This window comes from Rhincodon typus, chromosome 9 (genome assembly GCF_021869965.1).
Source record: "Rhincodon typus isolate 14 chromosome 9, sRhiTyp1.1, whole genome shotgun sequence".
Lineage (NCBI taxonomy): Eukaryota > Metazoa > Chordata > Chondrichthyes > Orectolobiformes > Rhincodontidae > Rhincodon > Rhincodon typus.
The window spans coordinates 1,206,462-1,218,768 of NC_063340.1; the positions used below are offsets into that span (position 1 = coordinate 1,206,462).

The 12,307-nt window shown below is 42.5% G+C and overlaps 2 protein-coding genes across 5 annotated transcripts in view; both read right to left on the reverse strand.

Moving 5' to 3' along the window:
• Positions 1–923: 923 nt before the first annotated feature.
• Positions 924–6,017, reverse strand: otx1 (orthodenticle homeobox 1). 4 transcript variants are annotated; one of them, XM_048601513.1, is made up of 5 exons: positions 5,849–6,017; positions 5,599–5,668; positions 3,419–3,684; positions 3,102–3,253; positions 924–1,941 (listed from the first exon to the last, which is right to left on the reverse strand). In XM_048601513.1, the coding sequence occupies exons 3-5, from the start codon at positions 3,513–3,515 to the stop codon at positions 1,237–1,239; spliced, it is 954 nt and encodes a 317-aa protein (XP_048457470.1). In that variant the 5' UTR covers positions 3,516–3,684; positions 5,599–5,668; positions 5,849–6,017; the 3' UTR covers positions 924–1,236. The 4 variants fall into 4 exon arrangements, with proteins under 4 accessions (XP_048457470.1, XP_048457471.1, XP_048457472.1 ...); XM_048601514.1 differs by having other exon boundaries at positions 5,755–5,863; XM_048601515.1 differs by lacking the exon at positions 5,599–5,668.
• Positions 6,018–10,290: 4,273 nt separating this feature from the next.
• Positions 10,291–12,307, reverse strand: part of ehbp1 (EH domain binding protein 1) — a 191,815-nt gene continuing 189,798 nt past the window's right edge. The window contains exons 15-16 of the mRNA XM_048600883.1: positions 11,653–11,767; positions 10,291–11,435 (exon numbers count right to left, since the gene is read on the reverse strand). Coding sequence (XP_048456840.1) covers positions 11,345–11,435; positions 11,653–11,767 — 206 coding nt within the window. The 3' untranslated portion in view covers positions 10,291–11,344. The remainder of the gene's footprint in view (positions 11,436–11,652; positions 11,768–12,307) is intronic.

A 12,307-nucleotide genomic window follows, 5' to 3' on the forward strand; every position in this document is an offset into this window, starting at 1 on the left:
AATGACTTCTTCAGAAACACTGCCAATCCTTTGATTTGGAAATGTATTTGACCCTGTTGGAAACGTCATCTAGCGGCTTCTTTGCATCTTCAATGTATCGTTTTCAATTCGTTGTTTTATTTCTACGGAAGTCCGAAAAGTCAGAAAAAATGTTTTCAGACAAATGCTTTTAAACTACTACATTAAATTACCAAAACATTCTGGTTACAACTTGATACAAACCTGATTCCAGCTGGAAGCTGTTCGAATTTTAGTTTCTGTTCTGTTTTAGTTAAGTTACTTTGTTAACATAACGAATCCGTAAAAGGACGGCGGCACGCTCTAAAAAGCCAGAAGGCATTGATCTTTATTAAAATCGCAAAAAAAAAAGGGGGGGGAAAAAAAAGGTACTTTGCAGTTGTTAAAGTTCTGGAAAACGCGAACAAGGCAAAGTAAGTGTGATAGATTTTGGGATTAGCCTCAAAGTAACCATTGGACGAAGGAAGACTACGTGGGCCGTACCACTGTCCCCTGGAAATTATTAACGCTCCGACAGAACCGCCGGTCCTTAGACTGTCAGACACTGCACTAAGGAACGATTTCATCCGCAAAATAAACTTCAATTAGCAACAAAAATCAGCGGCACCAATTACACAAAATATGCTTCCCCCACCCCCTTAATCCCACAACCAGAGTCCAACATCGGGCAAACATCATTCAGGGGCCCTGGGACTTTGGCTTTCACTTGGTTTTAAAAGAAAAGGGACACGAACCCGGGTTGAATTCGGATTTTGTTTCTCTCCGAAAAGGAGGAGAATTTGAACGAATTCAATTCGTTAAAATAAAACGGTAACGGTCAAAGGGGATGACTGTTGCCCGTTTCCAGCCGCGAAATGAAACCACTTTCCCACAGGAAAGACCGTGCAGTAACAGCTCCCCGTATATTTCGTTCAATACACTTTATTGAAAGGTTTTAGCAGGTTTGTGTTGTACAGTAATGTTGCATCCTAGGGCATGACAATGAGATTGGTTCTGTCTCAAACACCTACACTCAGCATAATCCAATTAAAACAGACACCAGCTTTGATTGTCAACACCTAAAAGAGACGGAAAAATGGAAATGAACCCAGCAAACAGTTAACAACGTGAAGTCCCAGCCTGTTCTCTCCGTCAAATCAGAACAGAGAAGCAACAAGTTCAGAAAATGGGGTTGGAGAATGATTAAAAGGCTCCAAATCTGGAGCGTTAAACCGAGTTTCACAAAACTTGGAACTTCCAGGAGGGAGCCTGCTCTTTATAATCCAAACAGTCACTGGTGTTGAAGTTGAGTTTCCAAGATGTTGCTTGCTCTTTATAATCCAGACAGTCGGCGGAGTTGAACGCCAGTCCTGGCCCGCTGTAGCCCTGGTGAGCTGGGCTCTGACTGAGGTGGTGCCCTGGCATTGGGGAGCTGCTCATTGGGCTGAGCGCAGTGGTACTATGGGCAGAGAGTTGGTGGTGAGGGTGGGGAGGGTGGTGGGAGTGCATGGGTGCCAGGTACGAGCTGCAATCCACGCCGCTGAAGTAGGAAGATGAGGCGGGATAGGCCCCGCTGTAGCCGCTGCCCTGGCCGTACGCCAGCGGGTAGGCACTGCCCGAGCCGGACGGACAGCGCTGCATACACGAGGCGCCGGCGGCGCTCAGAGCTTCAGGGCCCGCCGCCCCCGGGGAGATTGACGCCGGGCTCCAGATGGACGCTGCCGCCGCCGGAGTGCTGAGCACCGAGGCCGGGTTCGAGTTGGTGCTGGGGCCGCTGCCCGAGGAGCTGGAGGCGGCTGGCGGCGTGAACTGCCCGCTGCTGTCTGAGCCGCTGCTCTCCCGGCCCGGGGAACACTTCTTCTTGGGCGGCCTGGCCTTGCTGCCGCCGCCGCCCCCGTTCTGCTGTTGCTGGCGGCATTTAGCTCGGCGGTTCTTAAACCAAACCTAGAGGCAGAGCCGGGGGAAGCACAGGGGAGAAAGCTCAGTCAGAACGGGAACGGCCTCAAACACCACCCCCCCCGCAATACCCTGCAGGTTGCCCCCTATCCCACCCCACCCCCGGGAGGAAAGGCTCTCTCACTCCCGTTAAAGCAGCAAGTCCCCGCCAATGTACAAGTGTCTCACCCCCAATTTATTACAAAGGCGATGGAAGGAAACTGCGTGAGTTTTAAAAAGAATCTCCACGTTCAAAAATCGCAACATTTTCAAAGATCTTCCAATCGCTCCATCCTTGTGCAAAAACAAACTTTAAAAATATGTAAACTTAAAAACCCAATTACAGCTTCACCAATCGCTGATATGGATGGCTTTTTAAAACAGTAGTATAAAGTGATTTTTGAGAGGGACTGACTGATAATTGCTCCGTTTTTAAGCAAAAAAAAAAAGCGCAGCGGACTCATTTTAATCCATTGATTTCAATCATTGAAAACTGACATTGCAACCTTGCGCAGTTTAATAACGGGAGGCAGAGAGTTATTGAAATCAGCTCAAAGAAAGTGGAGTGGGGTGTCAGGAGAAAAAGATTGAGATCGTAGACTACAAACCGATTCCATTCTCTCAACGGAAACAAACCCAAAGTTTTGCTGATTATATTCGGGAGGACGGAGCTTTCAGTAAACAGTAAAAGCCAAACAGAATGTGGACAATTCTATCGTCAGCTGCTTCTAGAAATTAGCCGGAGATCCGTCCGGAGTCATCTCCACTGGGGAGATCCTGGAAGTTTAAAGCACCAGGATTTTATCATCGCTTCGAAACACGAAACTGCGTCTGGGTTTACAGAAAACTTAAAATACTGTTACAGAATGTGTATTTACACATTTCCCTCAATTTTACAGAATTTTCACTGATTTTACTAATAAACAGTCACCCCCAAACCTAACTTAAGGTATTTTGCCCCTGTTCCCAACACTTTCCAAGCCACTCGGCATTTTCGCGTTCCGCAAAATTTTAAACTAATTTGCCCAAAGATAACCTGTGTGAAACAGTTTCGTTGAGAAACCACCTTCTCCGTCTCAGGCAGTTGTTTAAAAAACAAAAAAGGGAGGAATTAAGTTGTTGTGTGCACGCGCTGTGGTTGAAGTGAGGGATACCAGACTGGGACCCACCTGCACTCTGGATTCGGGAAGATTAATTTTTAACGCCACTTCCTCTCTCATGAAGATGTCAGGGTAACGAGTTTTTGCGAACAGAGACTCCAACACATCGAGCTGGGAGCGGGTGAATGTGGTGCGCTCTCTCCGCTGTTTGCGCGGGGTCGCTACAAAGTGGTTACAAAACAAAACAAATTGGTCATTTCGGAAATATCTCACAATCCCACTACAAAACCACCTTTCAACAAAACATCCGCCGTGCAGGTTTGTTTATTTTGTTTTAAAAACTAAAGTTAGTTTGGGACAGCGTGCACGGTCGTTCGGCCCCTTACCGGGATATCCCACCGAGTGATGGAGTAACTCCATCCCAGGGCCACTCAGCCCGAGACCGTTCATCCCGTACGGAGCCTGCTTGAGGTATGACATCATACTAACGAATGGCGATCTTCCAAAGCCAGGGAAAAGGCAGCGTGTCCCTCGGACAATTCCCAAAGTCCAGGCCAGTCAACCTTTCGTGCTCCGCTAAAGAGAAAAGACTTGCAGATTTCGGCCGAAAAATAAAGTGTCGTTTTTGCTGCAGTCACCAGATTCCAGGCGCCTGTAAATAAAACAAAATCTCACTTCCAAAAGTCAAAGTGTTTTAGAAACCACACGAATTCTGAAAACATCACAAACTGCCCCAAACATTACAGTATGACTATGCAATTTAAACGGAAAGAGTCTGGATTCACTTTGGAAATTATTATTTTTTCGAAAAAGCAAACCCAGAAATTTACAAAATGGTTCCATTTCAGCCTTTTCTTGAAGTTGGCCGAAGCCTCAAATCGAACAGGATAATGTGGACCAGAGAGAGATCCACTAGTTTATTGTTAAACAAAGTGTGGAAATTGTCAAGATCAGGGAATTTAAAAGTGGCCCGATCGGTTCGCTGTATTTTTCTCCAAATTAAAACTTCTGGTCAACAAGATCCACACAAAAAAATGACTGAAATCGCGCGGTACTCACATTCTAGGCGAAAGGAAAACTTACGCGATTTTACAAGAAAAACAAATCTCGGCTTTCTAACCAAAGTTAAAGAGCTTTCGGGCCACTATTTCTCTGCCGAGGGACTGTCAGAACTCATCAACACTCGCTCAGTTTTAAAAGTCTTAACATTTAGATCATTTTACTGGAACGCAAGCGTGCGAAAGGCCTAACATTACAGCCAACGCCACACAACTTGTTTGGAAGTGAAATGTTGTCCATGATTGAAGCCGGCGGAAGACTGACGATAAAGACAATCATTTCTGTGATGAACAATTGACAGTCACCGTGTCTTGATGAGCTAATGAGAGAGAACTACAGGCGCACGATATTTAATCGCGCTCATTGCAGGGACTTCAATTTTCCGTTTACTACAGACAGATGTAAAAACATTACACCCATCTCCAAAACAAAAAAAAAGTCTTTTGAAATCACACGTGTTTAACTGAAGCTTTACTTTACCGTTTAAATTAACTGGACAGTAGAGAGATTTAGGCTGATGGTCAAAGAGGTTGTAAGGAGTCTGCCCTCATTAAAATACATTTAAACCTTTAAGTTTTCAAACCGACCTTCGAAACATCAGCCTTAGTTTGAAAAAAATCTCCTGTAGTTTATACTGTGTCCCCGGGAAAATTCCCCCCCCAAAAGAATGTCAAACAGACTCGAAAACAAAAAAAAGTGATAATTTTTTCGGTTCAAGTTTCATTAAACTCGTTTCCATCGCCTGACACTGAAGGACTTTAGAAAACAGGTAACTATCTCACAATCTGCTAAACCAAAGGGAAATACTACGGCCTCCTTTCAAAAGAAAAAGCAACCGCCAATTTAAAAAAAACAATTAGATCGACCCTGAATATTCAATGATGACATTTTAATGAAAGTTGTCCTCCATACGGCGACGATAACATCAGAGCACTTACTGAAAAAAAAATTAACCAGCAGTCAAAATTACAGCATTCTCAATCAACAGTTTCCTAAACCAAGTTTTCACCTCCACAGGACCCAGATAAAACCGCACTCTCATTTAAAAGGCGATAGCTGTGTGCAAATTAAGTCAATTACAATTTAGATTAGACCTCGGGGGACACAATTTAAAGAGGAACCTTATCAGCAAAATAAATGAACAAAAAACGAAAAACACGCCTCTCCAATTAGCCGCTAAAGTGGATTCAAGCTTTTCAATCGGCCCTTGGACGCTGCAATTGTAATTTTCAGTGAGAAAATGAAACAAATTAAACGATCCAAGTACTTTAGGAGGAGTCAGGTCAGTTACAAAATTGAATTGGTTAACACAAATACAAGAAGAAGGAAAAAAAAAACAAATTCAAGATTAACCATAAAGGAGCTATACTTTAACAGTCACAAGTTAGTTCACATTCTGAAGGTCGTTTTCAAACTAGTCCCTTCAAACAAAAACCTCCTTGGCCTCACATTAATTCGTTGAGATTTTTTTTCCCCATGAATAAATACCGCGAAGTCTCACACTCACCTGAGAATATTTTAGACCAGGCCTGGAGTCAGGAACTCAGTAAAATGCAAGCAGGAGCCTGCTATCTATTCTGCAACACAACGTGACACAAGGTTAGGTTGGAGCGGGTGGGACTGAATTAAAACACCCACCACCCCCTTCCCAAAACAAACCCACCCCAGAAACGAAACAAGCAGCAAAGTAAGAAACTTGCTGCGAGCCAAGAGGCTGGGGAAGCGAAAGTTGTAGGTTGTTGCGTGTTTGTTTGTACCTGACTCAATGGAGAATTGATCACTGCGCTCCAGTTGCTGCAGCCTTCTCTAAGTGAGCGCTGCTCTAGCGGAACTGCCCGACAATGATCCGCCCTTCACCAATCACCCAGCGAATTACTCATGATTGACAGCTCGTCTCCAGGTGACGCCGGAGCACTACTTTCCCAGAGGAGGAATACACTTGCCCATCCTTTGGTAAAAAGCTCCTCTGGAAGTAGTCAGTCACAATCTGTCAGCTACATATTTCTGTACAAGCTGCAAAGTTATTCATTAAGAAACCCGAGCGGCCACTAGTTAATTACAGCAGGTAATTATTGCTGTGGAGATTCACGCAATACAGCTAGCAGGTTGTTGTGAGACTAAACAGTTCAGAGAACATTCATAAACTCGGTTTTCTCTCACCTCTCATCAGTGTAACTGGCACCTATTCAGTATCTATTTCCCACCCTGGTGAAATATACAGAATTATTATACAACGAGACACTGACTTGCGAGAAAATAAACCGGGCTGGCCACATCATTTTCGTTACGAGTTCCCTGTGACAAATACATGAAATAAAGGAAATGTATCCACCTCTATTGAGAAATCAACTGGACTCTCCCAATGTTCTGTAAAGGTTTCAGTTGAGGATATGTTAAACTTAATTTAAAGTAAACGAATGTTTTAACCAGGAGATCTCTCTCTTTCGGGCCTCTCCAGCAAATAACAAGGGACGGACTTTTAATATGGTTGAATTTTCAAGTCGTACTTTTAAAATAATTACTCCTAAAAATGTCGAGTTTTTTTGTGTTTGAAATTGTACGTTCTCATGAATATTGATGACGGCCTAATCCCCATTTAGTTTTACATTTCGGGATAGTCAGCGTAAACTTTAATGGGACAGACTGCCTTTAATCGAAATTTCTAAAGAAAAAATACGCCGACGCGGGAAATAAATGAATTCGAGAAGGACTGTCGGCTGCTGGTTATCAAAGAAACCACTTTTCAAGCGTCACTTTTCTTTGGTGAACAAATAACATACGGTAACAGAATATCATGGAGGAGCACAGGGTTTCCTTAACTGGTTTTGAAAGGCTCGGTGAGTTCTTCTGAAGACCTTAATAAGGCTTTGGTCACTCTTTTGTTGTTCACAGAAAATCAACTCATTCTAATTGATGCGGGAGCTGAAAGCGAGCTAATGTTCAAAGAAACCAACCGCCAGAAGACGAAATTACATTTTTTCCTTTACGGAGCACCTCATCAAAGGAAGGTTTTACAAGACTTTCCCAATAGTTCACTAAAGTCATCGACACGAGCACCGTTTCTGACAAAAGAACCAGCGGTCAATTCAATCCCAACTTACCAAATAATGCACTTTGCTGGAAGTTTTTTTTTTGTTTTGGTTTCTTTTTCGCTTGTGTTTGAGAAGTGAAACCTTCAAGGAACATAATTTTGCACCGAGGCAGGCCATTTCCATGATAATAATAAGATCTCGTTACCATGAGCAAGAAAGACGCAACCAACCGTTCGAAATAATTAGAAATTGTTCGGGATTAACATCAGTATTTGCTAAACGTAAAAAAAAAAGCTAATGCCTTCGGAAAAAATATAAGATCGTACCTCACATGAACATTGTTAATTCATTCTGTACACCGCTTGCACAGTTTCGGACAGTTTCCTATTGTTCAGTTGTTGATAACTGAGCTATACTTTCTACCTTTCTGTTATACTATTTGGACTAACCATATTCTCAGCTGGGATTGAACTGCTCTGTACATAAACCTTCGGTTGTACTGCTCTGTTTGAATCATACTTAAAAGATATACATTTTAAAAATCCTGGCTTTTAACCAGCATTAAGGAAACAAAACATCCTGCTAATTTGGCTGATGAAACACAATCGAGTTTACTTCTAGAGCAATCCCAGGGATTTACCGATTGTTTTTATTGTGTGAAGTCTCTGTTTAAGATGCGCTGATCAAGCCTGTGTTAAGTATTATGGTATCAAGTAGCACTAACCTTTGTAAGAAGAGTATTTGTCTAATCCGAAATTGCAGGCGAATTTTCTTAAAGCCGAGTCTGAAACCTTGGGTTGGGGCAGGGGGGAGGCAGAGACAGAGACAGAGAGAGAGAGAGATATGCGTTGTTGCATCAAAAGGTAAAAGTCAAAGATTGCGGAAGATTTGATACAAACAAAACTAAGAATGTGGTATAACGTGGCATTGGAGCGGCACGGCGGGCCGATTATAACGGCCACACTTGGTTTAATTTGCTTTACACAGGGATGGGAATCATATCTGGGATTGTGTAACTGGCTCGGTGGAAAAGGGGGGGATTGAAATCCCAGTGATCATCACCTGCAGCCGTATTTAAATACATCAAAGAGGCCAAATGTAAAATTCACAAGAGACTGCTCCAGTCTCGATTGCCACTAAATCCCTTCATCAACTCCTCATTCACCAGGTGAAGCACTGAAAAGTTTTCAAATTGCAGCTCCCAGCTTCGTGTTAGCCCTTTCAGAGAGTTTGTCAAATCTGCTGCTTACTGTGGGCGGTGAGGAGTAAACAGGTAAGAGCGGAGAACATGACAACTATTAACTGTAAATAATTGTTAAATTCCAGGCGGTGTAGGAATGATAGATAGGAATTTAGGAATGATTTAGGAATTTTCCAGCGCTCACGGTGCAATTGGAAGTTTGAATAATTAGCGCCTATTGTGGCCGAGATCATGCCTATGTTACGGACCGCATTACATTTGCTGACAGCTCAGTTCAGTCTGTGCACTTTTAACAGAATAAAATTCGTATTTTGGTTCAGACATATTTGGCACGAGGCGTGGACATCCTTTTAGCTGAAGGTTAGACTTTCTGCAGGTCTGCGTCTGATGTGATACCGATACTAAATGGTGCCAATGCAGATTGTTTGATTTTCGATAGTCCCCAAAAGCCTGCTTTTGGACAGATTGAGGTGACAGAGTGTAAAGAAATGCTAGCGATGGGCCAGAGCTGTCCTGGAAAACTAGACACAAACTGAACATATCAGCAAATGAATCTGAAAGTCGCCGGGATGTGTTAAGTGTTACAGGTTCTGAAGGCGGCGGCTCGAATGGTGTCACAACAGAAATTCCTCATTCATTAAATTCTGACTAAAAGCTCTGCATCTAAACAGATTGTGTCTGTAAAATTGTTTCTTCGTTCTCCTAATCTCCCTCCAAAGTAATTAATAGTCTCCACTAACCGAAATTAAAAAGATACCGTCCACACTAGCCGCGGGAAGGATGTTAATGTGCGACATGGTCTCAAAATGAGCTAAAAAACAATCAGTGATGGGGTTCAGATAAGAGATTTTAAAAGATTTGCTTCTCGAGTTGAAAACATTGATTTGCGATGTTACAAAGTTTGTGGCCGGCAGCTGGTTTCACCTTTGCTGCAATCACTTCACAGAAAAATCATTTCAAAGTTACACACCACAGAAAATCCGAAATGTTTTGCGCCGATGAAACCGAAAGGAACAGTGTAATAATTGGAATGTGCAAAGGGAGTTCAGCTCCTAACGGCTACAAGCTCTAGTTGATGTGATTGGCGTAGGGTAAGAAATGTATCCTATCAGATTGTTTTAGGAAAGAGTCTTAAACAGAAATGTCCTTTCAGCATTTCTGTGACACCGCGGAACAACCTCAAGATGCGCACTTTAAACCTTAGCTTGGTGCCTGGTGCGTTTCCTGGTTGACAGCTGCAGGGTTTGAGAATGAGAGACATCAAGTTGATTTAGAAACGTTTATAGAAAGGGGAATATCAGCCGTTGATCGAGCTGTTCAGTTCAGCTTCGAATATTTATTAGCTCATTACAAAAACACATAATCTGTTTAATTGCTTGAAAGGTGTCGATGTTAGTGCAATATTTTAAAAAAGTCGATTGAAATTACTGCAATCGGTGGCTATTGCAGAAAGTAAAACATTAGAGTACAGTCACTGCAGATGGCCCCGCACGTGAGGAAGCTGCAGGACAGGGAATGAAAAAAAACAGGAAAGGGGGAGAAACCCAGCCAGGTGCAGCTAAAAATTAACCTCGGGGTTTTGGTTGGGATTTTGAACAAAGATTTGGATTTTCGATTTTGATTTCTGACTGTCGGGAGGAGTTCCCGGGAAAACTGCTGTAGTCCTTGACCGCAGGAGACGCTTTATTAGCATCTTTCCAGACTTGCTGTGTGCCTGCTTCAGGCTGGACATGGAGCTTTTACCGACCAGGATGGAATTGCTGATGTGCAATCGTTAAAAAACTTAAACCGGTTTGGTTGTAGCGAAGGAAAACTTTTATTTATGCATTAAATAATTCCAATTTAAAGTAAATCGCTCCCCAATAGAAGTCATTTGTGTAAATAACTCTCAAATTTAGAAGTCGCAAGTCTGTATGAACATGATTAGGGTAAAGCATCAACAACAGATTCTGTCCACATAAAACGCTTCAAAGTTCACTTTTTATTCAAGATTCAGAGATGGTCCTGGAATAAATAAACAGAAATATTTCTTCCCTCAAGCAGCAGTTTTATTGACGGCAGGTTGGTGCAGAGAAATGTATTGAAAATGATTCCGATCTTCCAGAGAACTGCTTTTGCTTTCGGAAGACAAACAACAAGCATTTTCGAGCCAAACAAAAACGTTTCAGCAAAATACCTGGAGCATAAACAAGCAGCTCGCGCTGTTCAGGGTAATAAATAGACAATGTAGAAAACACAGAGAACGAACCGACCGCACCAACCTGGTGCAAGGTCATCAGCCCTTTTCTGAGTTTAAACTAAAACTAACTTCAGATAATATCATTTACAACATGGCCGCTCTGTAAAAGCCAACTATTTATATAAAAAACGGACTTTACAGCTCCAATGAAACGTTCCAATATTCAATGGAAATGAACCTAGATATTGAAAATGCAGCGACTAGCAAGCTCAAACATTCCGAAGTTTAGAGATTGTTTCTTGAAGATGTTTCACTTTTTGACAACTGATGGCGATTAATTTATTCAAAAGTGCACCCGGAGGCTGGAGCTCCGTAGTTTCTGTAAAGCACCACCAACAGCCTCCCCGGTCACAGTATCAAATCTGATCCAACATCCATTTGAGGCAGATCAGTGCAATACACAGAAAGCCGTGTCAGTGTTAATAAGAAACAATTAGGAACTGTCCTGCTACATTTCGCAACTATTTGGTGTTTTTCCTATCCTCGTTAATGAAGAGAGAATTCTTCCCAAATGTAACTGATAAAACATTAAATGTCACCGTTACAAATAAAACAATTACACGCGGCTTTTTTTTTTACAAAATACAATTTCATAAAAACGACAGATGCAGCCATATACACGGACCTGCGGCCTTGGGACGATTAAATGCTCTGAACAGAAAAAAATTACAACAGTTTACGATCTACATAGAACATGATATCATTCAAATCCATCACATAGTTTATTAAAATGAGAGTGAAAGTGTGTTGTAAATGATGGGAGATCTTCTGTGCATCTCTCTCACTGAAGGAGACACTTATCTTCTTTCTTTACAATTTTCCCTTTGTTTTGTTCGAGCGTTCGTTCCAAATGTTCATCTTCTTCTTCCGCCCTGGAACACACAAAGAGGCTTCATCAGTAACTGAGGCAGCACCAAGAGACCTGACTCTTAAAGACTGCAATTAATCAACACAACATTCAAAAACTAGAACTAGATTGGACAGGATTGGATACTGAATACATTCAACCAGGAAAGTTGGAAGATAATGCACAGGTGAAAGGATTGGTTTTCATTCCCACCAAGTAACTTTTTTTATTCAGTAACTTACTGTTTTTCCTGTGCATCTAAATCTCGGACAAGTGCGTCCCGTTTGTTAACCAGAATAACTAGTTCATCTAGTAAGAGCTGCTCACGTCTTTTCTGAGCTTCTGTTTTCTGCCAGTCTGGAAAACACAATAGAAACCAGTTACTCTCCATTTTTGTTAGCTCCTCAGCCAGCTAAAACCCAACCCGATCCCAGATACCAACCCAACCCGATCCCGATCCCATACACCAACCCAACCCCACCCCAGACACCAAACTGATTGTGAAGTTGACCACATTAACAGGCTATTGGATATTTGGATATGAAAATTAAAAATATCTACAACAACCAAAAATGCAGACATTGACAAACGCTCACTGGAAACCTACAGCTAGGTATTTGCAGATTCTGTTGGTTATTTGGCGTCAAAAAGTTAATCAGAGTTAATGTAAGCCCCTGACCCCTCTGGGCTGCTTGGGAGGTTGTTGGGGGAGGGAGGGTGGTTAGAGACAGTGGCATCTTGGCTTTATTTGTGGTACCGGGCACTGCCCAACACTGAATTTCAGCCCCTTGCGCTTTTTTTTCAGTTCAATGGAAGGGATGGGGGCCAGAGTGAGGGATGGGGATAAGAATGAGATGAGGGGGTGAGTGAGATGGGGGGAGTGAGGTGAGGGGTGGG